Raw genomic sequence first — 27114 nt, forward strand, 5'->3', positions numbered from 1 at the left:
CAAATTTAGTGAAGAATCCACTCAATTGGCAATCCTGTGTTGTGAGAATTAGTGTTGGAACACTCTCATACGCAGGATATTTGAGTGCGGGTGGAGGTCGCAGCGGGCGTTTAGCGCCACCAGGAAATACGCCTAACGCCTGCTGCAAGCGTTTAGCAATGAAAGGGTTAAGGCAGTGTTACACTGGCCGTTTTCCTCTAACCGTTGTGGCTACTGGCAACGCCCGTACGCCTATCCGGGAGCGAGTTGTCAGTTGTCCGTAAGCTGATGTCACACTGGGCCCTATTCTTCCCACCGCGTTGGTGCCAGCTTGGGCAACCAGCAACTCCAACTTTTCCTGGCGTGCATCACACACGGCCAAGGTCGGTTGCCCGTATCCACATCCACAACATAAACGAAGCACTTGCCCTATGTCAACATGGCGTTGTCTGCTAAAGTAAGGGCTGTCTCGGCTTGTGCTGCCATTACCCAAGTTATGGACTTGTTGCTGCAGTGAAATGGAAGGAAAAAACAGTTGTGGATGTGGCGAGTCTGTGGTTCCTCCGTGCCAGTTCTCATTGTCACCACTACGCGTGTGCGGCCAACCCACCCATCTAGACTCAACCACATAACCACGTGGATCGAATAACAACAAAGACACACACACGCACATATGCACGCATACACCAGACTCATCATGAACCATTGCAGATGTTTCTCACAAACTAAAATGGCTTCGCCATTTTCTAGAGTGTGTTAGAACTTATTTGGTGAGTGGTTCATACAAACCAAACATACCCAATGGCAAGAAGAGAGCAGTGTTAAAGACAACTGCTCTCTTCTTGCCAAGAGCTAGGTTTGGTTCATGTGAGCCACTCACCAAATACGTTCTAACACACTCAAGAAATGGTGATGTCGTTTCTGTTTGTCAGAAACATCTGCAATGGTTCCTAATGAGTCTGGCTTGTGTGTGTGTAATAATAATAATAATAATAATAGGATTATTAATGTATGGCAGCCGTTAGGCTGAAAATATACAAATTAAAAATACAATAAACTATAATACTAAATAGGCTACACTAGAGGGGGGAGGGGAGGGTTGGAGGTGGTTTAGGAGAGCTAAAAATAGAGACAAAAGGGAAAGGGAGGGTGGTGTTAAGGGAGCACTTAGAGGGTGGCGGTTAGGTGTTAATCTGCACCGCGGCCCTTTGGGTTTGACTATCACTGCTGGCCATTGTTTATAATCTTCACTATCGATGGTACTGCGCTTCGTTTGTAACGGTCAGTTCGCGGCGCTCTGAAGGGGGTGAGTATGTTGTGGTGTCTGGTGAAGCGGGTGGGGGGGTTAGGGGCGTCAGGTGGCAGGTGGCGGCGGTGGCGAGGATGGTGAAGCAGGGAGATGCTGAATTTTCTGAGGGCGTCCTGGTGCCTGTCAGAGAGCCTCGGGAAACTCAGGGTGGTCAGGGCATTGTCGTAGACATGGTAGTCAGGGCCTAAAATGACCCTGAATGCCCTCTTTTGAACCCCCTCAATCTGCCGTTGCTGGGTGAGGGTAAGGGACGATGACCACACCAGGGAGGCATACATGAGGTTTGGCAGTATGAAAGATGTGTAAATACTGCACAGCTCAGCAGCCGGTGCCCCCACCGTCCTGAGTCTACGAAGCATGTACAGCTTGTAGGAGGCTGCTCTGATGGTGTTGGAGATGTGGAGCTTCCAGTTGAGTTGGTTATCCACAGTGATGCCGAGTAGTTTGGTGGACTGGACAACATGGAGGTGGTGTGAGCCAATAGACAGCAGCGGAGGTGGCACATCTCTCTTGGACGTGCAAACGTGCATCACCATGGTCTTGGTGTGGTTAATAGTGGCACTATTGTCCACCGTCCATGCCTGAAGGTTGTCGAGCGACGCTTGAAGAGGTGCATAGTCTGGATCCCTGTTGTTGACGGGGACGCCCAAGGTGCTGTCGTCAACATATTTCCAGCGGTGCGGTGTGTCTATGAGGGCGTTATTAATGAGCACCAAGAAGCAAAGCGGACCCATTTTAGTGCCTTGCGGGACGCCACACGTCAGCTCAAGAGGAGGGGAGACAGAGCCCTGGGAGCGAACTATTTGCTGGCATGCACTGAGGAAATCAGTCAGCCACAGTACAATATCAGGGTGAAGCCCCAGCTCAATGGCCTTAGTAATGACAACAGTGTGGTCTGCAAGGTCAAATGCTTTCCTGAAGTCGACAAAAGCAAGGGCAAGGGAGGTGTCTCGTTTGTCCAGGTGGCTGTGTATGAAATCTAGAAAGCTGACCAGGCAATGAGTGATGGAGGAGTGCTTCATGTTGCCAAATTGTTGAATGTCTATGAGGTTACGAATATCATCATAAGCCCAATTAAAAATAAAATCTTCATAAATTAGGCTGGGAATGGGCATGATGACGATTGGCCTTAGGTCATTAAGGGACTGTGGGCTGGAAGTTTTGGGGATGGGAGTGACAAAGGACGTTTTCCAGTCGCTTGGGCAAGTGTTTGGTTCAAGTGAAGCATTTATCATGGAGCAAATGGGGGTGGCAAGTTCAGGGGCAAATTCCTTATAGATTTTGATTGGGAGGTCAGTGGGCGTGGTAGCTCTGTGTGTCCTTAATTTCTTTAATTTATTGAAAACATCAACCTCCTGGATGGAGGGGGGTGGGGAGGGGGATGGTAGGTATGTGGGGAGGGCGGTGAAATCAAGTTTAAGGAGGCTTTGACAGATACCCGCGAAATGGGTATTTATCTCCTCGGCCGCTCGGTCAGGTGATAAATGTGAAGTGCAAGGGAAGGACGGTGAGTGTTTGCCGAGTCCACAAAGAGACCTGACCTTGTGATACCACTGTCTGTTGTTGGCCTGTTTAAGATGGTGTATTTTATCTAGATAATAGTTTCCTCTGGCAGTTTTGATCTCCCTAATGACTCTGTTCCTGAGCTGTCTGTAGCGGGCAGGGTCTGTGTTATGAGCTGGTACTGCTCCCATTTCTGGTTGACGTCTGGCTCATATGTCACCTCAGTCCAGGGGTGTTGAGTAATCCACTGCCCGAAACGTCTGATGGCCGAGTCGGTCAGGGGCCTGAATGACCTGGCGGAGGATGATTGAGGCAGTGAGGTGTGTGTGTGTGTTGTTACTCGATCCATGCGTTTATGTGGTTGAGTCTAGATGGGTGGGTTGGCCATGCACGCGCAGTGGTGACAATGAGAACTGGCACGGAGGAACCACAGACTAGCCACACCCACAACTGTTTCTTCCTTCCTTTTAACTGCAGCAACAAGTCCATAACTTGGGTAATGGCAGCACAAGCTGCAATAGCCCTTACTTTAGCAGACGACGCCATGTTGATACAGGGCAAGTGCTTTGTTTACGTTGTGGAAATGGATGCGGGCAACCGACCTTGGCCGTGTGTGACGCACGCCAGGAAAAGTTGGGAGTTGCCGGTTGTCCAAGCTGGCGCCAACGCGGTGGGAAGAAAAAAGCACTGTGTGACATCAGCTTACGAATAACCGTGAACTCGCTCCCGGGTGGGCGTACAGGCGTCGCCCGTTGCCCCAACGGTTGGACAAAAATGACCACTGTGATAGGGTGAGCATCGGCGATGACGTCATCAGACTCCCAGCGAATCACAGGCATGTTTTCAGAACTGTCAGCCAATCGTAAGGCAGCCGCCTTCATCCCATTCTCTCTTCCCGTTTTCTCTCTCTTTCTCTCTTGCCATAGCCACAATGTTTGGAGGAAAACGTCCAGTGTGATACGACCTTTAAAGGTAGCGTGCATGACGCTGATGGTAAGTAGACGTGACCCATACGTGTCCAAACAGCGCGAAACTCGGGGTGATAATGCGCAAAAGTCGAGATGGTAAGCATTTAGGACTAACCGCGAAACTCGGATAGTGCGAAACTCGAGAGGGTACTGTAGACACATGCAACCTCCTAGGCTACATACCAAAGTACCGTATTTGACGCCTTATAAGACGCACCCCCAATTTCGGCAGGCATTTGAAAAAAAGTAATAAACGAGTTTGAACCTCGAGTGTCAGGTGAAGATTTTTCGCCCAACATTCACAGCCCTCCCCACTATCATGTCATTATTAAAGTTTCACATGTATTCAGATCCTTATCAAATCACAATACTTTACATTTAAAACCCTTAATATTTGCTGGGACCTACCAGTATTGGTCCTTTCACAGACTTGAGAGTACTGCTTTGAGATGTAGACAAACAGCGGCATTCAGAGGGGTAACGGGTATAAAGTTGGTGCATATTTCTTTGTTATTATTCTACGTCACAAGTCTAGTTCTTGTAATGTTCTAGTACATTTTTAAAACATAAGGAAGTGTGAAATTTCAAACTTGAATGTACTTCAATGTTTGTTGAACACGAATGTAAAGTAAGAATGTTAAAAGATGAGCAAAATGGAGAAACAGGCATTTGTAAGTATCGGCCGATTTTCTCAATATCTCGTCAATATTATCCATATATTGTTTGTGTTTATCAAAGTTAAACAGTTTTATGAAGGTCTGTCTTACCTCAATGATCCATGTCTACTAAGGAAACGTAGCGTATCTTGCGCATGTTGTTAAGTTTAGTGTACAACCGCCCACTAGTTTGTTTAAATGCAGGCACTAAGTCACTTAATTTTTTTCCTGACTGGTGTCATTTTATATGAAGTAGTGGTAAGTACTACTGTTATACACTTTTACTTTAGAAAAGAGTTGCCGTTGACCGTTGTTGCTGTAAAAGTGATCACCACCTTGTTTACGTTTGCGGAGAGGCTTGCAGTTTAATTCAATTACAATTGCTGCACTAAAACTTCACTAGCCAGTGACCCAAAGCTGAACCTTGACCTTATAAGATGCAGGGTGATTTTCAGGGACATTTTGGGGGAAAAAGTGCATCTTATAAGCCATCAAATATGGTAAACACAGGTGATAGTTCAAGATGTCATCTACTATGACACTCGTGACCTTCACAACTTAATTATTTACAGTATTCTTTGTACTGTGGTGGCAATGGTGAATGACTAGTTAATAATAATCCACTTTGAGTACAACGCGGCATCATTGCTCAGCTCCACAGCGTGGGCAATTCAAAAACACGTGTGGTTCAACTCACAGAGAGGTGATGGCAGATCGTCCTTCCATCAGATGACCCATATTTTGGATGCAGGGATCAGTTATATTATATTTTTCTAATATTATCAGGTACATAGAATATGAAATTGCATTAAACCGAATATGCCAAAAGTGGCTGGTCCTGGGTGAACACAAACTCATAATTTAGACTGGTGCTCTAAGGGTTAATTTACTCAGGAGTATTTCCTAACAGCACAATGTTCTTTCCAGCACCAAACCTTTTAATGAAGGTAATATAAAACTATGCAAGACAGAAATGTCCCCTTCCTTGATCTGAGAAATGCTGGCACATATCTACCACACATAACTTTAGAGTAATTCAATTCAATGAACCTTATGAAAAAAGACTATGAGAAGAGATCTGGGACTAAGTATAATAGCTAAAACTTGAGATAAAACAAAACAAATTCTGAATCCCATCTAACCTTGGTGTGCCAGCAGCAGAGGTGGACTTGTGGCTAACCAAGGGAGTAGTGGGAGTGCTGGGGACTCGTGCTGGCAGACCCCTGGGCCTTGAGGCAGTGGAGGGGGCAGAAGTAGTGGAGGGTGTCCTCATGAGGCGTGGAGTGCTGCTGGCAACCCTTGGGGAGGCAGCTGTAGGGGTTTTTGGCACTCGACCGTTCTTTTCCATCTCTACAGAAAAGTGAAAAGCATCCAAGAAATATTAATGATGAAAAAATGTAACTTGCATCAGTTTCAGTGTCATGGGGAGGATAAAGTGAAATGTTTCAAACACTAACAATGTGAAAAAAAAATTAATAAGTTCCAAACAGGAAAAAGTTCAATGCACCAAGAGCTCCTATAGGAAAAAGTAAAATGCTTTTATGAGCTCACAACAACGAAAAAAAAAAGTTAAATGCATTAAGGTTGCAACTTGCAAGGAGAGCAAAAAGGCCTAAATACAATCAGAACACAATATAATGATGATGATAATAATAATAATAATAATAATAATAATAATAATAATAATTAAATAATAATATTACTTGTTTCCCCAGAGCACCAATTCTTCCAAACAATTCACTAACAGTTGAGAAAGATATATATCTTCAACATCAAAGACTTTTTTTTTTTTATATCACCAACAATTGTATTTTCACATATATCTAGATGGCATCACCATAGATGTAATAAGTGACATTATGTGCGTGAATCAGAGAAGATATAAGTTGCCGATCCCTGAGGGACACCAGACAGCAAGGGTGCTGCACCTGACACCCTGATTCACCATCACAGGCTGGGATCTACATATATGACCAAAGGAGCATTTACCACGTCTGACCACGTGATACTCGCAATTGTGAGCTTCCAAGTGATGGATCACTGGGCACAGCTCATACCTCACATTCACACACACCCAGGAAGCGGGACACAACCCTCAACCATCACGTGATACCCATTCACAGTTCACTGCTGGGTAAACAGGGAGCACAGATTAAAGGAGACTGCTCATGTCTTCCTCTGTCCCGGAATTGAAACCGGGACCCTCTCAGTTGTGAGGCGAGCACACTAACCACTGCACCACAGAGCAATGTCATGCACACAGCAATTTTTAAAAACACTCATTAGCATAATCAACTGCCTCAAAGGCTGCAGAGAAATCAAGTATGTAAAACCAATAATGTATGTAGACATTCCAATACAGGTGTTCATGACTAAGTCACTAAGTATCATTGTTAATGTTGTTTCAGTTACATGATGCTGTCTGTATAGTGAGACTGAACAATAGGAATAATGACATTCTGTTCAAGAAATGGTAGCAGTTGATCATGTATGCCCCGCTCCAAGACTCTTAACCCCTTCACTACGACCGGGCCAAAACAGCGCCCCGCGCCGTATCCGAGATCACCGCGCACGCCAAATTTCAAACGTCGCATTTGAATTTTTTTTTTTTTTTTTTTTTTTTTTTACAGCAAAGGAGACAGCTCAAGGGCACAAAAAAGTAAACATTAATAAAAAAAAAAGCCCGCTACTCGCCGCTCCCAAAAAGAATCCAAAGAGGTGGCCGAAAGATAAGTCAGCCTCGGGAGGAGAGGTGTCCTGATACCCTCCTCTTGAAAGAGTTCAAGTCGTAGGCAGGAGGAAATACAGATGAAGGAAGATTGTTCCAGAGTTTACCAGCGTGAGGGATGAAAGAGTGAAGATGCTGGTTAACTCTTGCATAAGGGGTTTGGACAGTATAGGGATGAGCATGAGTAGAAAGTCGAGTGCAGCGGGCTGGAGGGGGGAGGCATGCAGTTAGCAAGTTCAGAAGAGCAGTCAGCGTGGAAATATCGATAGAAGATAGAAAGAGAGGCAACATTGGCGGAATTTAAGAGGTAGAAGACTATCAGTATGAGGAGGAGAGCTGATGAGACGAAGAGCCTTTGCCTCCACTCTGTCCAGAAGAGCTGTGTGAGGGAGCCCCCACACATGAGATGCATACTCCATACGAGGGCGGACAAGGCCCCTGTATATGGACAGCAACTGTGCAGGGGAGAAGAACTGGCGAAGACGGTACAGAACGCCCAGCCTCGAGGAAGCTGATTTAGTAAGAGATGAGATATGAAGTTTCCAGTTGAGATTTTGAGTTAAGGATAGACCGAGGATGTTTAGTGTTGAGGAAGGTGATAGCTGGGTGTTGTCAAAGAATAGGGGATAGTTGTTTGGAAGATTGTGTCGAGTGGATAGGTGGAGAAACTGTGTTTTTGAGGCGTTGAAGGACACCAGGTTCTTCTTGCCCCAATCGGAAATAATTGTAAGGGCTGAGGCTAAGCGTTCTGCAGCCTCCAGCCTTGAGTCGTTAAGTTCCTGAAGGGTGGGTCTTCTATTAAAAGAAGTTGAATAATGCAGAGTGGACTCATCGGTAGGAATGGACAGGACAGTTCGTTTTGGAAAGAAGATCATCAGTGAACAACAGAAAAGAGTGGAGATAGGACAGAACCTGTGGGACACCACTGTTAATAGATTTAGGAAGAACAGTGACCGTCTACCACGGCAGAAATAGAACGGTCAGAAAGGAAACTGGAGATAAAGGTACAGAGAGAAGGATAGAAACCGTAGGAGGGTAGTTTAGAAAGCAAAGATTTGTGCCAGACCCTATCAAAAGCTTTTGATATGTCCAGCGCAATAGCAAAAGTTTCACCGGGCTAAGAGAGGATGACCAAGAGTCAGTTAAGAATAGGAGATCACCAGTAGAACGCCTTGCGGAACCCATACTGGCGATCAGATAGAAGGTCAGAAGTGGAAAGGTGCTTTTGAATCTTACGGTTAAGGATTGATTCAAAAGCTTTAGATAGACAAGAAAGTAAAGCAATAGGGACGGTAGTTTGAGGGATTGGAGCGTCACCCTTCTTAGGTACAGGCTGTGTGAAGGCATACTTCCAGCAAGAAGGAAAGGTAGATGTTGACAGGCAGAGGCGAAAGAGTTTGACCAGGCAGGGTGACAGCACGGAGGCACAGTTTTTAAGGACAATAGGAGGCACTCCATCAGGTCCATAAGCCTTCTGAGGATTGAGGCCAGAGAGGAATAGAAAACATCATTTTGAAGAATCTTTATAACAGGCATAAAGGAGTCAGAGGGGGATGAGTAGGAGGAATATGCCCAGAATCGTCCAGAGTGGAGTTTTAGAAAAGTTTGAGAGAAGAGTTCAGCCTTAGAGATAGATGAGACGGCAGTGTTGCCGTCAGGACTGAGGAGTGGAGGGAAAGATGAAGAAGTGAAGTTGGAGGAGATGTTTTTGGCTAGATGCCAGAAGTCACGGGAAGAGTTAGAGAAAGCAAGGTTTTGACATTTTCTATTAATGAAAGAATTTTTGGTTAGTCGGAGAATAGATTTGGCACGATTTCGGGCAGAAATGTAAAGTTCATAATTAGCATTAGTTTGAAGGCTCTGGTATCTTTTGTGAGCTACCTCTCTATCATTGACAGCACGAGAACAAGCGTGATTAAACCAAGGCTTTTTAGCGTGAGGAGTAGAGAAAGAACGAGGAATGTATGCCTCCATTCCAGAGACAATCACCTCTGTGATGCGCTGAGCACACACAGAGGGGTCTCTATCCTGGAAGCAATAATCATTCCACGAGAAATCGGAAAAGTACATCCTCAGGTCGTCCCACCGAGCTGAAGCAAAATGCCAGAAGCATCGCCTCTTCGGTGGGTCCAGAGGATGTACAGGAGCGATAGGACAGGATGCAGAAATAAGATTGTGATCGGAGGAGCCCAACGGAGAGAACAGTTTGACAGAATAAGCAGAAGGGTTTGAGGTAAGGAAGAGGTCTAGAATGTTGGGCATAAACTCAACACAATCATGATGTATTATATATGAAAACATGCAGAATTAAATGGAGCACATAAAGAAACATAAATTAATAGATAACGTTGAGATGTAAGCATAAATATAGATAAAATAACTCATATATTGGCTAAAGCGAACCAGGACGCAGTATGCGCGTCCTCGGATATGGTACGGGGCACGCAAGGACACAGTATACGCATCCTCGTGTTGAAGGGGTTAAAGAGAACAAATCGGAGACTGACGATAGTTTCCAATATCCTCAACATCAAGTCCAGGTTTCTTGACATGAGGCCAATGAGAGGCCTGTTTTTCAGATTGTGGGAAAAAACCCTCTAAGAAGCATCTCAACTATTTTAGTATTAAACTTAGCTGTAGAGTTGTAGATACTAAATAGTTTAAAACAAGGGATCCAATCGGGCATCCCAGCGGGGGAAGGGGATCTCTTTTAACCGCTATATCTCAAAAACTATTCATCACTGCTACAAAACAAAAACACCATTGGAAAGAGGAGGCCAAGCTCTATAAGATTCGGTTATGTAAGCCTCTCTTGCGAATGTATAGGCACGTTCAGGGGGTGTTTTTTGCTGTGAGTGTGACTGACGCTCGCAACGAGCTTCTAGCACCACCAGCGAGTGACGTTAGTGCTCGCTCTTTTAATCTCTGTATCTCAAAACTATTCATCACAGCTAAAAAACAAAAACACCATTGTAAAGAGGAGGCCAAGATCTATACGATTCAGTAATGTAAGCCTCTCCTGCAAAAGTACAGGCACGTTCAGGGGGTGTTGCCTGTGAAGACGTACATTTATACATGCGCGACGGTCAGCCGTAAGGCAACTACTGTAGATCTCTTAATGATGGGGTGCTGGCAGGGCAGTATTGCCAACTGCAAAATTTAAAACTATTTGGTCAAAATATCAGTCATGTGATAGGTGAAGCTATGCAAAAATGTCGCTATAGTGGACAACAACATCCACCAGTTGCTCGTCCATAGATTTACGCACTGGGCTGACATGATCTTCCACCAAATTTAGTGGAGAACCCACTCAATTGGCAATCCTGTGTTGTGAGAAATATTGTTGGACCACTCTCATACGCGGGAGATTTGAGTGCGGCTGGAGCTCGCAGTGAGCGTTTAGCACCACCAGCAAATACATAGGAAGAACAGACACCAGAAGACCTAACGGTCTATGGTGAGGGTGTCTGTTTACTACCGCTACTACTAGTAATCTACGTGCGCTAACTACTGACGGTGGGAGTCTATTCCAGTGATTGACGACTCTGTTATTGAAAAAACTTCTGTGCACCAATGTGTTACATCGATTTCCCTTTAACTTTATACCGTTGCTGCGTGTTCTTGTGTTGGTGTCTCTCTGAAATAGACTATCTGGGTTAATGTTGTCGAATCCATTAAGGATTTTGAACACTTCAGTTAAGTCCCCTCTTAACCTTCACTTTTTTAGGGAAAACATACCTAAACGCTTTAAACGCTCATCATATTGCAAGTTTCGGAGCGCTGGAATTTGTTTGGTTGCTCGTCGCTGTATCTTTTCTAGCAAAACTTGATCTTTGATATAGTTCAGTGACCAGAACTGAACAGTGTATTCTAGGTGTGGTCTTACAAATGCTAAACATAATCTCTTCATAAGTTCGGGTGATTTATAATCAAAGTTTCTTGAGATTAATCCCAACATCATACTGGCTTTTTTCCTCGCTGCAGAACATTGATCACTCATTTTAAGAGTGTTCTCAAATGACACCAAGATCTTTTTTTTGTTTTACTTCGCTGAGCTTATGTCCTTGAATCTGATATTTAAAGTTAGGATTTTTTTCACCTATGTGCATTACTTTACATTTATCTACGTTAAAACTCATTTGCCATTTTTCGCTCCAGTCAGCAAGTCTTATTAAGTCTGATTGAATGTTTTCGCAACTTTGACTGTTCATTACCGTACCTCCTAATTTGGTGTCGTCGGTGAATTTGGCTACTTTTGATTGGATATCAGTTTCTAAGTCGTTCACGTAAATTATGAATAGTGTTGGCCTCAGGACCGAACCTTGGGGAGCGCCACTGGTGACGGGTTGCCAATCCGATGCTTCACCATTAAGAACTACACATTGTTCTCTGTCGGTGAGCCAGTCATGAATCCACGCACATAGATGGTCGTTGATACCGTGGGAATGCAGTTTTGAAATAAGCCTAACGTGAGGAACTTTATCAAACGCTTTCTGAAAATCTAGGTAAATTATGTCGTATGGGCTTCGGGCGTCCCAACATGTATAAACATCGCTGAAAAAGGTTAATAGGTTGGTAAGGCAAGACCGATTACTACGAAATCCATGCTGACTATCAGTTATCAATTCATTTGTTTCAAGGAAAGTGATCATTTTATCCCTGATTATTTTTTTTAATAGTTTAATTAGGACAGACGTAAGGCTGATAGGACGATAATTACTGGCTTGTTTTTTGTCTCCTTTTTTAAAGATCAGGGTAATATTGGCCTTTTTCCACTCGAGAGGCACACTGGCCTGTGCTAATGACTTGTTGAATATTAATGTTATGGGTAATTCTAGCTGTTGACTACATTCTCTTAACACGCGAGGAGATAAATTATCGGGGCCCGGAGATTTATTTAGATCTATTCTCTGCAGGTCCACACACACTTCGCTGATATCAATTTCGGTCAATGCAAGCTTATGTTCTTCAGGGCCTTGAAAAATTTTCTTCGGGGCTGGAATTGATGTCATGTTCTCTTTTGTAAATACGCTACTAAAGGTTGAATTTAGGACCGACGCCATGCCTTTATCATCACTAGTCGTATTGCCACTTAATAGTAGTGGGCCGATATTATTTTTAACAGTTTTTTTGTTTCTTATGTAACTGAAAAATAACCTTGGATTTTTCTTGGCATCAAGTGATATTTTCATCTCATATTCGCATTTCTGTTTTCTGATTTTCCTTTCGCACTCTCTCTTGACATTGATGTAATTAGTATGATCCTGTGAATTATGTGTCAGTTTATATTTCTTATAAAGTTTTCTTTTTTCGACCATGATTTTTCGTAGGTAATTATTCATCCACAACGGTTTTTGACTATCAGTCCTTCGTGGCTTGAGTGGAATGAATTTATTTACGCTCGCTGTGATTTGTGCAGTAAAACAATTATACATTTCTTGAATGCTGACGTTTTTGAGCACATCATTCCAATTTACTGAAGCCAGTTCTCTTTTTAGGTCCGTAAAATTTGCTTTACTATTATTAGGTATTATGAGTGAGTTTGCTCGTGCTTTTGTTTCAATATTCAAAGCACATCTTATTATGTTGCGGTCACTGCTTGCAAATGGCTTGCCTACCTCACAGGCAGTTATGAGATGACTATTGGACGCGAAGATTAAATCAAGAATATTATTTCCGCGTATCAGCATGGTAACAGTTTGATTAAGAAATGAATTTTGTGCAAAGTCAATTACTCTCTCTCCTGTCGCCAGAAAGTGCATTCCAGTTAAGGGAGGGGTTATTGAAGTCACCACAAATCATTGCATTTTTATTTCTGATAACTCTATTTATCTCTGCGTAGAGATTTCCATTAATATCTTCATTTGATTTAGGAGGTCGGTAAATTACGCCCAGAACATACTTTTTAATATTGATCGTTACTTGTACATACAATGAATCATAAGCCTCTGTTTCGGCTATGTTTAGCTGAATGACTTCTAAATTATTTTTCGCATATATTATTACAGCTCCTCCTTTTTTGTGTAGACGACACTTAGCAAACGCATTGTAACCATTTATAGCTACTTCACCTAAGTGATGTTTATCGCGCATATTCAGCCATGTTTCTGTGATCATAATGAAGTCGGGTTTTTCAGTAATTGCATGTATTATAAAGTGGCTACGCTTCTGAATGATGCTACGGGCATTTACATAAAAGATGTTTAATTTATTTGACGAGTGTACGCCATCTATCAACTGTCGTGTCACTGGAATAGCGCGTCAGACCTGACTATCCTCAATTACCCCTACCTCACCAACCACCTGCATGGCTGTTGACCTCACTGCTACCTCAGTACCCCTCACCTATGGGTCTGGTGACCTGACATCCTGCGCAGTACTGTACACCTGCGGCCTGACCTCACTATCAGGGTGTGGTTTCCTCCCGGCTAAGCCAGAAGCCACCTCACCTCGTTGCTGCACCTGTCTTAGCTCTTTCGATATTTCCTCATCTAAAATTCTGCCTAGCCTCGCCTTGCCCACACAATTTAGATGAAGGTCATCATTAGCAAACAGGCTTCTATCATGAATAAAATGATCCCAGACGTCCACAAACATGACTCCCTTACTACTACACAAATCCCTGACACATTCGTTTATCCCCAGCATTCTACTGAGAATGAAGGAGTTAATATCGTGGCGAGGGATCAAACCACACACTACAGAACATCTCCTGCTTTCTTTTAGTTTTCCGACAAATTTTCTATATTTGTCTACAATTTCCTCTGATCTACCTTTCGCTACATTGTTTGTTCCTACCATGTAGACAAACATTGTCTCCTCTGAGGTAGTGGCGACTAAGTCATCAACCTTCTCAGCTACGTCCTCAATTTTGGTTCCCGGGAAAACAACATGGCGACGCCTCGCTCCCTTCCTACAAAACTCACGGTCCTGTAGTCTAACTAAGCTGTCCCCGAAAAGAATGATGCTGGGATCATTCTCAACTTGGTCTCCTAACACCTGGAACCTGTTTCTCGTCACGACCCCACTGTAACTAACATCTACTGCTACAGCCTTTCCCCCTTTTCTAACAGGCTGGAAGGAATCTAATGTATCTACCTTCTTTTCTACCTCACCCACTCTATCTTCCAATCTCTCTACCTTTTCAACAACCTTGAACTCTCCCTCCCCGACACTCGCACCATCTAAACCTAGCACCCCCTCCAGAAACTGTAATTTACCATCTAACGCTTCTAATTTAACACTTACCTTGTGTTCAGTTTCACAGAAGAAACACACAGTATACTCATCGTTCTCCTTGTTGAGGAAGTCCTTCGTAAACTCCCTTCAGCAGGAGTGGCAGGGATGGCGAGCGGCATATGGCATCGTGACCTGACTGCGACAACTGGTAGGAACTAAGTGCGAGACACCTCCATTCACCTGAGCGGCTCAGAGCAGAATGAGCCTAACGCTCGCTGCGAGCGTTTAGCCATGAAAGGGTTAAAGTAGTCAAGAGTCATTCTATCAGCTGCTTTCAATTCATTGCTTTGTGAAATACGACAACAATGTGAAACAATTTCCTTTGTGCTTTGCCATCATGTCTGGTAAGAAATCTAGACTACAAAAAAGTTTTCAGAACCATTCTTGAACTATTGCAAGAGGAACCTGCCATATCATCGTTTGTTGTTGATTTCGAGCCAGGCTTGTGGAAGGCTCTAAGGTCTGTATTTGAAAACCAAGTGATTCATGGTTGTGCTTTTCACTTTGGAACGGCACTGTGGCAGAAGGTTCAAGAACTAGGCCTGCAAACCTCCTATAACAATAGAGACAGTGTCTATAAGCTAATAAGAAAAGTTTTTGCGCATCCATTTTTGCCTCTAGAAAACATCCAGAAAAGTTTTGATGAGCTTGATAGCAAGGGTGGGTGTTCATCCATCTCGGCCCATTGCCAACTCGGCCCATTCACGATTACCAACTCGGACCATTTTTTAATACCAACTGGGACCATCAGCTCGATTCTTTTGAAATAAGTCATGCTCACATTCCTGAAAATTTCCTGCAGTATGACATTTCTGTTGGTGGCCAATGGCATCTAATATTTGCTACAGAAGAACAACTATCCCTGTTAACCATTGGTATGCAGATGCAACTTATAAAATAGTCCGCCGCCCCATTACTCAGCTTTGTAGTATTCATACATTCGTACAAAGTGACAAGAACTTAAAACATGTGCCATTGCTGCTTACACTAATGTCTGGGAAAAGACGTAGAGATTACAAAAAGGTGTTTGCAAAAACTAAAGATCTTTTAGGTGGGGAATTGAAAATAAAGCAAATTACTATTGATTCTGAGGCAAGCATTTGGAATGCGATTCCCGAAATCCTGCCAGATGTTATAATTCGAGGATGCAGCTTTCACTGGGGGCAGGCAGTGTGGCAGAAAATTCAAGAAATAGGCCTACAAGTACCTTACACAAACGATGTTGAAATGCATAAATATTTCAGGAAAGTCCTGGCATTGCCTTATGTCCCTGCAGAGCATATTGAAGAACTCTTCACAAGATTTTACAGGAAAGCAAACGACTCTCATGCCCTCATAAGTCTTCTAGACTATATAAAAAACACCTGGATCAATTCTGACATTTGGCCTCCCAGAGCGTGGTGCGCATTTGGTAAAAGCATCCGTACAAATAACAATTTGGAAGTTTGGCATAATAGGCTAAATAGGAAGGCGTGCAAAGGACAACTCAGCCTTTACTTGCTCATAAAATTACTCAGTGACGAGGCCAAACTAGTAACTTTGCAAGTGCGTCTCCTCTCAGATGGGAAGGCATGGCGTATGTGTTATACATATCTCTTGTATTGACTAGGGGTCGGACAGACATGATACGTCCTCCTCCTTGTTGTAATTTTCACCAATAAACTATTCTCTTCTATTCTATTTTTATTAATTTTGGTTTTACTAACTGACTGCAGCTTAGTTACTGTACTGTGTAAATAGGCATTGTGCACTTGAAGAGAATAGATTAAATTTCATTAAATATTGTAATTTCTAGTAGCCTTTTCGTTGTGTTGAATACTCAATGGGCCGAGTTGGTATGCAGTGGTCCGAATTGGTCATGGGCCGAGTTGACCGGCATTCCAAGGGTGCCGAATTTGGACCCGTTAGGGAGTTTATGGACTACGTCAGTCATACCTGGTTGCAAAGTGAAGTTTGGAAAATACCTTACCTTACCTTACGGTGTTACTGGACGCAGGCCAAAGCTAGGCCTCTATGTCCAGATCATTGTCGCTGTCAGAACTGATATTCAGGTGGTGTGCCGGGGTGGTTACCAATTTTTTTTCAAAATTATATTTAATTTATTGGTTTGACCAAAACTTATCTAAACGTTTCTCAAATGATATCACTCTCACTGCCTCTACTACATCCTTGGGAAGGCTATTCCAGGCATCAACGACTCTTGAATTGAAGAACATCTGCCTCTTTTGCGTCCTGGACCTCATTTTCTATAGCTTCAATTTGTGTCCACGTGTCGGCCCTGTATGTCTCTCAAGTTGGATGTTCACATCCTCATCATATTTACCTTTGAGGATTTCATATACCTTAATCATGTCTCCCCTTAGCCTTCTGTAAGTCATTGTTGGTATCTCCACTTGTTTCAGTCGTTCTGGATATGTGAGGTTCTTGAATCCTGGTACCTAATAACTTGGATGCTCTTCTCAGGACATTTTCCACAATCCTTATATCCTTCTTCTTGTACGGGGACCATACTGACTGAGCATACTCAAGATGAGGTCCTACCATGGTCTTGAAGAGACATCTAAATGTATGTACATCAAGAGTAGTAAATCTACGACGTTTCATAGCCATTATTTGGTTGGCCTTATTAACTTTTTCAGGTATGTGTACTTCAAATGTCAAAAGCCCATCAGTCAAAATTCCCAGATCTTTCTCTCTTGTAACCTTCTTAATTTCTGTTCTATCCGATCCCTCTTCACAAATGTAGTATACTGTCTCCTCTGGTGCTCGGTGACTGCTGTGTATCTTGAGGTGACTACACTTGTCAGAATGAAATGGGAGCCGATTTTTCTCAGAGAATTTGGTCTGTATTCGGACGCAGTGTGAAGACAAATAATGATGTTGAAGGATGGCACCATAAGCTAAACAGAAGAGCAAAAAAGGGTAATCTTCACTTTTGTACACACACACACACACGAAAAAAAAAACGTATTATTAACACTAATTGGCTACGAGGGCCAAATAAGCCAACAACAAGGGCTGAATAAGCTACTAAGTGGTCCAAATGAGCCAGGTCCGAATGAGCCAAGGTCCGAATAACCCGGCACCGTAAAAAAATCTACACATCAACACCAAGGGGGTTCAAAAACTGGAACAATCCACAACTGTTAAATAGGTGTTTGGGTGTCCACTTCTCTACAGATATGGTACCACATAGAACAAACAATAATAAATGCAGGAAAGATAGCTGGTTGGATACTTAGAACATTCCACACACAGGGTAAAGGACTGCCTGAAGACACTGTGGAAGGCCCTGACGAGCCCTTGGTACGGGGCTGCACACACCTCAACATGGCAGGCCCAAGCTCCCCCCCGGACCAGCTGGACCACAAGTACAGGGACACCAGACTAGGGAGCAGCGGCGGGCCACCACAGCTGTGAGGCCTGGGCCCTGGCCTCAGAGGTACACCAAGTAATCAAGTACCTAAACAGCAGCCCCGAGTCACCATCAGCGCCCAGCAGCCCCGCCGACACTCCTGTGCTTATAACAAACTTACCGACACATGCAGCTGCTCGCGCAGACCACCTTCCCCCTTCACTGTATGTTCTCCTGCGATGAATGAAGGCACAGCGCGTCTCTGTACAGGAAGCAACACGTCACCTTCCCGCGGAACATTGAACTGCACTGCATTGTTTACAGAGCCTCGCCTCGGCCCGCCATTGGCTGTCCAGCGAGCCGACTCTCGCCGCCCATTGGTGCAAAGTTGTCGTCCAACGGTGCCAGATTGTCGTACTCAGCCTTTTATGTTTGCCGATTTCTGACCAAAAAACTGTCTCCTCCACCCAGTAATCGGCTTTGCATACATTTATTGTTAAAATGGTTAATTATATGTGCTTCTTGGTAATAGTTGGTCAGAAACCAATATATACGATGCTCTGTGTACGATAATCTGGCAACGGTGTTCAATTTTAGGAGTTTTTTTTTCTTGGTCCATCTTGAAACTCTTATGTTCTCTCTCACCGCTGGCTAAGAAAATGGAACATTTTAGCAGTCACTAATATTTTTCGAATTTACCAATGAAAAATCGATATATATCATATTTTTTCTTCATAAATCCAACAAAATACTCTATGTATCCACTTCAAATGTCTTTTTTTAATTATATTTTATTGATATTACACAGTAGGACACTAGCTGGTTTTTACTTTGAAATACGGTAAAATTCGAGTACATGGATTTATGACCCCGTAAAAAAAGACGTAGCCTTGGGTAAGCAAAGCAGCCTGTTTACACAATCAATGAAAGTGAGTAAGCCCAGAACCCATGTCTGCTTTTTCTTCATATCCTGATGTATATATCCTGTGGATTTCAAGTCCCTAGGTGGAATAGGTAAAATTCAAAAAATAATTAAACTTCATCACTTGATATCTCAAAACCATGATTTTGCACTTTAAAAAATATCTCCTCCTAGGCATTTACTGTTATACTAGTTTCAATGCTTCAGGGTTTTGAAACAATACAAAAGGAGAGTCTGATAGATTTTCTTTGAAGTTCATTTTGATTTTTAGAAAATATATGTCTATTAATTTTATTAGTTTTCATCGAACAAAAAAAATATTATTTTCCTTTTTTATTAACAATAAAGGACTCCACCTTCTTTCCTCATCCTTCCTGAATATAATGCTTTTTGAATGAAGCAAATCGGCTAAGAAATAAGGGAGGAGAATTGAAAAGAAAGCAAGCCATTTAACATGGGAGACGCCCAAGTGGAAAGAGGACAGGGTTAGTCCGCTTCCGAGAGAAGAAAAGTAGCTCGCCCCGCGCATGACGTATCAGGGTAACCAGCGGCCGGGGTCAGCGTAGCCAGAGGAAGGGCAGACTGCCCCCCCTGGGAAATTTGGGGGGAAATTTTTGGGAAATGCTGGAACAGACTTTGTATGCTCTTTTTATCATAACTTTTAAACACTGTTTTCTTCCTTCCCATTCCCCTAACTCAACCTTCCCTTCCCTTCCCTTCCTCCTTTCTTCCTTACCCTTCCCCTAAAGCCCCAAATACACTGCCGAATTTTGGCCACGAACTTGACGCCTAATCAGTTCGTGAAAAAATCGGCGACCGGTTCGCCGACATGACCAAGATTCTTACAGTTCGTGACCATTCGGCGACATGTCGGCGAATGCTCAAGACAATTCGGGGACAGTTCGGAGACATGTCGCCGACTATTCGGCGTCCATGTCGCCGAGCTCAAAATCTGAAATTTTAACTTTTTTTGTCGCGGAATAACTGCCGACAAGTCTCCGAATTATCTTCGCATGTCCCCGAAGTGTCGGCGACATGTCGGAGACAATTCTCCGACAGTGCCAAGATTTCTGACAGCTGATGCTCATGTGGCTTTTAAAAGCTCGGGAATCCGCGCCTACCTCATGGACTACTACAACACCCGGGGAGCAGTGGCCTGACAGGACAGAATTGTGGGCGAGTAAATACCATGTGTGGTAATATGTGTGGTAATATGTATGATAGTATGTGTAATAAAATGTATAAATGTGACTTGTTTTTGTTTTGCTCTCCTATAAATATTTTAGAATGAATGAATGTTTATGTAATATCAGTAAACAAACCAGTAACTGAAAGAAGAAATAAATCTAAATAACTGAAAATGAGACAAAGGTTAAATAATGGCAGAATAATGATATTGAGAAATAAATAAAGTAATTAATAGTAAAATAATTATGAAATAAATGAAAATGTTAGTTCCATACCTATTTTATATATTCAGATTCTTCTTGTTTTTCATATTTTCTTGTTTACTATTTATTATTATAGTATCATTTTATTCTATATATATATATATATATATATATATATATATATATATATATATATATATATATATATATATGTATATAGATATATAGATAAATATATATATAGATAGATAGAAAGATAGATAGATAGATAGATAGATAGAAAGATAGATAGAAAGATAGAAAGATAGATATATAGATAGATAGAAAGATAGATGGAAAGATAGATAGATAGATAGATAGATAGATAGATAGATAGATAGATAGATAAATAGATAGATAGATAGATAGATAGAAAGATAGATAGATAGATAGATAGAAAGATAGATTGAGAGAAAGAAAGAAAGATAGATAGATAGATAGATAGATAGATGGATAGATAGAAAGAAAGAAAGAAAGAAAGATAGATAGATAGATAGATAGATAGATACTCCCGTGTACACCTCCCACCGCGACCCGTTTGCCGTGTCGTGATTAATTCGCCGAATATTCGGGGACATGTCCCCGAATAGTCTTGGCCATTCGGCGACATGTCGGAGACATGTCCCCAAATAGTCGGCGACATGTCGGCGACAAATTTGCCAATAAAATTTAAATTTCAATGGTCAAAATTTGGCGACAATTCGCCGAACACCACGAATTGGACGGCGAATTGTCTGCTGCATTTCGGCGACATTTCAGCGACAATTCGGCGTCCATTTTTGCATTCGTGCACATTCGGTGAATGGCCGCGAATTTTTTTTTATGCAACATGAAACTTTCGTGGCGGTCGTGACCAACTGTCAAAAGTCGCGTGGTGGACGCAGACATGTCCCCGAACGGCCAAGAACAGGCAAGAAAGATGCCGAACTTGTTCGCGACACAGAATGACTTGCATAATCGCGCACATTCGTGAGATAAAATTCGGCAGTGTATTTGGGGCTTAACCTTACCTTCCCTTCTCTTCCTCCTTTCTTCCTTCCCCTTCAACTAACTTAACCTTACCTTCCCTTCCCTTCCTCCTTTCTTCCTTCCCCTTCAACTAACTTAACCTTACCTTCCCTTCCCTTCCTCCTTTCTTCCTTCCCCTTCCCCTAACTCAACCTTCGATCCCTTCCCTCCCTCCTTTCTTCCTTCCCCTTCCCCTAAAGCCTCAAATACACTGCCGAATTTTGGCTCACGAATGTGCGCGAATATGCAAGTCATCCTGTGTCGCGAACAAGTACGGGGACATGTCCCCGAATATTCGGCGAGCTAATCACGACACGGCAAACGGGTCGCGGTGGGAGGTGTACACGGGGGTCTGTCTGTCTATCTATCTATCTATCTATCTATCTATCTATTTCTGTATTCTCTCTCTCTCTCTCTCTCTCTCTCTCTCTCTCTCTCTCTCTCTCTCTCTCTCTCTCTCTCTCTCTCTCTCTCTCTCTCTCTCTCTCTATATATATATATATATATATATATATATATATATATATATATATATATATATATATATATACACGGAATAAAATAATACTATAATAATAAATAGTAAACAAGAAAATATGAAAAACGAGAAGAATCATGAATATATATAATAGGTATGGAACTAACATTTTCATTTATTTCATAATTAATTTACTATTTATTACTTTCCCTTCCCTTCCCTTCCCTTCCTCCTTTCTTCCTTCCCCTTCCCCTAACTCAACCTTCCCTTCCCTTCCCTTCCCTTCCCTTCCTCCTTTCTTCCTTCCCCTTCCCCTAACTCAACCTTCGATCCCTTCCCTTCCTCCTTTCTTCCTTCCCCTTCCCCTAACTCAACCTTCGATCCCTTCCCTTCCCTTCCCCTCCTCCTTTCTTCCTTCCTCTTCCCCTAACTCAACCTTCGATCCCTTCCCTTTCCTTCCTTTCCCTTCCTCCTTTCTTCCTTCCCCTTCCCCAACTCAACCTTCGATCCCTTCCTTTCCTCCTTTCTTCCCTTCCCCTAACTCAACCTTCCCTTCCCTTACTCCGTTCTTCCTTCCCCTTCCCCTAACTTAACCAGCAGCTGTACGTTTACCAACAACGCTGACAAGATCCCATAACTGTGTGTAAGAGACTCGAGAGAGAGAGAGAGAGAGAGAGAGAGAGAGAGAGAGAGAGAGAGAGAGAGAGAGAGAGAGAGTATAATGTGTATGCGCTCGAATGTGCAGTAAGGCAAGTTTTTCATAATTATATACTCCTCCGGTCCACGTTTTCTTTTTAGTATACCCTACCGAGATCTATAGCTATATTTAGATTTTGACCCTGCCTTCCCTACCCTCTTCCCCTTACCTGGGTACCAAACCGCATCTCGATCAGGTCTGAGCAGATGGATTAAAGCGGTCTAACCCTCTCCTCGATCTTAACCCTGGTAAAGAGAAGGGGAGGTAGGTTCACACCTTGGAGGAAGAATAGATGGAGTACGTGCATGCCCTCCAGCGGGTCACTGCGAGGTGAAGCATGCGGGGTAGAGGTGGGCGGAGCCTAGCCGGTGAGAAAGTCCACCCCTTGGAGGAAGAATATCCCAGCCAGCAAAAAATGTGGGCCCCATGTGGGAAATGTTTGGGTAGGCGGTGGCCGAACTGGTAGCGTACTGGGCCCACATTCACCGCGTGATGGACGACGCGGGTTCGAATCCCCACGCTACCACTCGGATTTTTCAGTCACCGCCGAGTGGCTTAAAACTACCCACATGCTGTCCTGAAGACCGCCCATCAACCCGGACTCTAGAAGAAGCCGTCCAAGCGAATCAAGAACGAGTTCCGGGGGGCAGCATGACCCAATGCAAGATGGCGCCACTGTAAACACTCGCCTACGCCAGAACGGGCTGGGCCGACCATCAGGCCCCACCTGGAAGAAGCCTTGGGCCGACCATCAGGCCCCACCAGGAAGATGGCTACCGGCGCAACAGGCAACGACGTGAGAGAAAAAAAAAAAAATATGGGAAAATGTGGGCAATAGTATGGGTTCCCAATTGGGCAATCTTGGTGGGCCCCAGATGGGCAAATATGGGCCCCACATTTGCCCACACGGACCCTAGATGGGGGATGCAACAGGGTATCTGTGTGGGGCCCAAGTGGGCAGAGTGGGCCCCATGTGGTAACCATATGGGCATGCATGGGCAACATTCCCATAGATGCACAGGATGATAGTTCCTGCTGCCCACAGATCCATTGTTGGAGCTCAAATGACATCCCTATGTACATCAGTTTATTGTCTTTTGTTGAAAGTAATTTCTTGGTTTTAAATCCTTGAAAGTCACCTTTCAAGGATTTGAAACCAAGAAATTACTTTCAACAAAAGGCAATAAACTGATGTACATAGGGATGTCATTTGAGCTCCAACAATGGATCTGTGGGCAGCAGGAACTATCATCCTGTTGGCTTAAGTACAGTATCCATGCTTATCAACCCAAGGCAAATTTATCAGGCAGATGCGCCAACAACACAAAATACACTCCATGAGAGTACAGTAAGAAAGCCCGGTCTTGGCAATGACCTTTCTCTGGGGCTCTGGGCTGTTCGGCCAGGCAGCCTAGGAATCACCAACAACAATCCGAGGCAAAAAATATGTACACGTACTTAAAACTAAATCCTGGTTTATTGCTTTTTGAAAATTACAAAAACACAAGTTATTTTTCATCCGACTGAAAATAATGCACTGGTTCCATAGACCATGAATAGCCAGCCAACCAACTAATTCTGAAAATGGGTTTGCTGGAAAATAATAAATGAAAATACTCAATGCAATAAAATGAATATGAATAACAGCAGAATATGATTTGTACCTGTCTGCTACTTTTGCGCAGATACATAAAATAAAAATACAATTATAGTACCAACCCTCACATATGAAAGTGAAACGTGGGCCTGGAATGAAAGTCAGAGTTATAGAGTGCAGGCAGTGGAAATGAGGTATTTGAGGAGTGCTTGTGGTGTGAGTAGAATGGATGGAATGAATAATGAAAGTGTATACGAGCGTTTTGGAATGTGTCACAGGGGTGAAGGGAAGAAGTGTGGAGTGGTGGAAGAAGTGAAGCGACAGACTTTAAAGTGGTGTGGCCACATGGAGCGAATGGAGGAGAGTAAGATGACCAGAAAGATGTATGTGAGTGAGATAGAGGGAGGGAATGCTAGAGGACGACCTCCAGTGAAATGGAGGGATAGGTTGATTGATTGATACTTTATTGTTGCAGGGAAACAACAAGGGAGAAGGGAGGAACATGCCATCCCAATCCCCAGGCAGGACAGTGTGTGATTATACAACTATTAGTACATATGTAGGTAGCACCATGAAAATAAAATGATACAATGGTAGGGGTCAGAGTACGTTAGGGAGAGGGGGGAAAGATCTTTGAGAAACTTTGAGCAGGCAAGGAGGGAGTGTCTGGATAGAGAAAGTTGGAAGCTCTTCTGCCGTGCCATCCCCTGGTGGGAGCTCCTAGGAGCAGGCGTCGATGAAATGAATGAATGAATGAATACATAAATTGCTTCTCCTAAGAGCACGAAAGCCCAGCTGTCTCAGGGTCATGCCTCTCAAATGTGGTTAATACAAAAACATAACAGGGGTAGGTGGGTGTGCAAGTGCTATATAAAACAGCCCATATTGCACAACTGAAACAACTTCAAATAATGTCCTCATGAAGAAATACTCTGATTATTGCCATTTGGATTACCAGCAGTCATTATATACACTCGACCCTCGAATTAACGGATAAATGAACCAACAGACAAAATCTGCAGCGCAGAAATCAGTCTAAATCTTCTACATTTGATTCAGTTATGGCTTACCCTCTAATGATACCCAAAATAATAGTCAACAAAGCAAGCCTCCTCCTACCGTGCCTTACAGTATATAGCTAGGAAGTATTATAACAAGAGAGGCAGAATTTTTGGTAAAAATTCTCACTAGTCTCAGTCCAATTGCAGACAACAAATAAATAGGGCAAGGTTAGGCCTATAACTATCAACACACGGCCTACATATATACAGCAGTACCCGGTAAGTCAAAGAACAGATACAGAGTAGATAAACATGTACAGTAGTCCTACTACATGTACTACATAATAGTACCTATAACATAAAATACCCACCAAAGTAAGGGAAAATTCGGTACAATTAATGAACAGCTGGCACCTAAATTCAAATTATTGTTGCAGATCCACCTTTTTCTCCTCAATCGTACGTCAGATGGCCACCACCGGGGGTGTCAACAGCAACAATCCACTACACACGCAAAAAACACTAGCTGGCAAGTGCACACTCACACCAACATACAATTTACAGGCCCTCATTGCCCAGAGTGCACCCTCGCGCTCACACCATTCCAGCCAGAGTTAAAAAGTTAGATTACGTTAGGTTAGGTTGGTTTTAGTTAGGTTAGTATTAGTTAGGTTAGGTTTAGTTACATTAACAGGAATGGGTGTGAGCGCGAGGGTGTACTCTGTGCAATGAGTGCCCAATTTACGTAGGTATACCATCCAAACCCGCACTCACACACAAGGAATAACCACTCACACGTACTCACACACATATATAGATGTGTATCGATCTAGAAAAAGATGTACACAATGAGACACATATGTTTCGGCCCAAACAGGTTTTCTCCTGACGAAGGTGAAAAGAAAAAAGTTAAATTTACACCGTTACACAAGTAATATGAGCAACATACGTACCGTACTGTACTACACAACACGAAACACATCCACACACATCATACTGTTAGTATTAGATGAGAAAGGTTCTGGTGAGTTTTAGGATCTTGAAGGCCAGGCCAGGGTCTTGGTTACCACTCAGGAGGTCAGCCACTGTGGATGTGGAGTGAGGCCAGTGAGTGGAGGAGTTTCCCTGGTTCTGGTTCTGGTGTTTTTCCCTCCAAAAATCGCTTGATCTTGATTTTACAGGAGACTCAACAGCTTCCCCTTGAGTCAGGCCTTTGGAACGGCAACTCCTGTAAAGAAAAGTAGGTAAATTTATCGCAGAGGTCAGAATAGGATCGGGGGGTTGAAACTATTTTTTCCTGATAATTTCATTGTGCTTTTTATAAATTTGATAATTTTTCCCATCGCAAACTATTATTTTTTTTGCCCCCCACCCCCTCCTAACCAAACCTAACCTAAATTCCAGGGGGGAAGGACAAAAATTTTTTTTTTTTTTTTCAATTAAAAAAATCCCCCCGCCCACTAACGTAATCAAAACTAACCTAACCTAACCTAACCTAACTTTACTTAAAGTGTAGGGGGGGGGGGGCAAAACAAAAATTACGATGGAAAAAAATTGCCATATTTATAATCAGCACATCGAAATCTATCAGAAAAAAAGTAGTTTCAACCACAAAATCCTATTCTGACCTCTGCGATAATAATACCGAAAAATACATAGGAACAATACACAGCATACACAAATATTATCTAAACCTGGCACACCACATTATCTCCAAGTACTCCTTCACTGCCACAATCATCTTTTCGGTCGTCTCCACACATAGTCCCAGCAGCAACACCATCCATTCTCTACCTGCTCTTGCCACCATTTCATTCTCACTAATACATCCCAGTTCTTACAGAACTACTCTCATCATCTCCCTTCTCTCTATCATACTTCTCACATTCCAGTACCACGTTTCAACAGTTTCATCCTCTCGTCACACAGGTACACAATGTTCCTGTTTTCCACGTTTCGAGTTGGTCTTGATACCAACACAAGAAACCTAAGCTCACGCCTCTCACACGCCACTCCACTCCACCTGGTGGTCACACCACTCTCACACACGCCACAGGTGCTCACAGGCATCTTCAAGAGTAAGTAGGCATACTCACAGCAAAAACTTGGGTCAGAAGAGTCGCAAAATCGTCGTTAAATCAGGTGAATCAGGTCCGTCTTTCTTCTCTCTCCGCTCCATTTTGAATATTCTTGATCTTGATGTTACAGGTGACTCAAGATTCCTCGAGTCAGGTCTTTGAAACG

General features: G+C 43.1%; 1 protein-coding gene across 1 annotated transcript in view; it reads right to left on the reverse strand.

The window, feature by feature from the left end:
- LOC127002838 (kinesin-like protein KIF14) overlaps nt 1-18087 on the reverse strand; it is a 192157-nt gene extending 174070 nt beyond the window's left edge. Inside the window, 2 exon segments of the mRNA XM_050869057.1 lie at nt 5558-5765; nt 17919-18087. Coding sequence (XP_050725014.1) covers nt 5558-5763 — 206 coding nt within the window. The 5' untranslated portion in view covers nt 5764-5765; nt 17919-18087.
- Between the last annotated feature and the right edge of the window lie 9027 nt (nt 18088-27114).

Source organism: Eriocheir sinensis, chromosome 24 (assembly GCF_024679095.1).
Source record: "Eriocheir sinensis breed Jianghai 21 chromosome 24, ASM2467909v1, whole genome shotgun sequence".
Taxonomy (NCBI): domain Eukaryota; kingdom Metazoa; phylum Arthropoda; class Malacostraca; order Decapoda; family Varunidae; genus Eriocheir; species Eriocheir sinensis.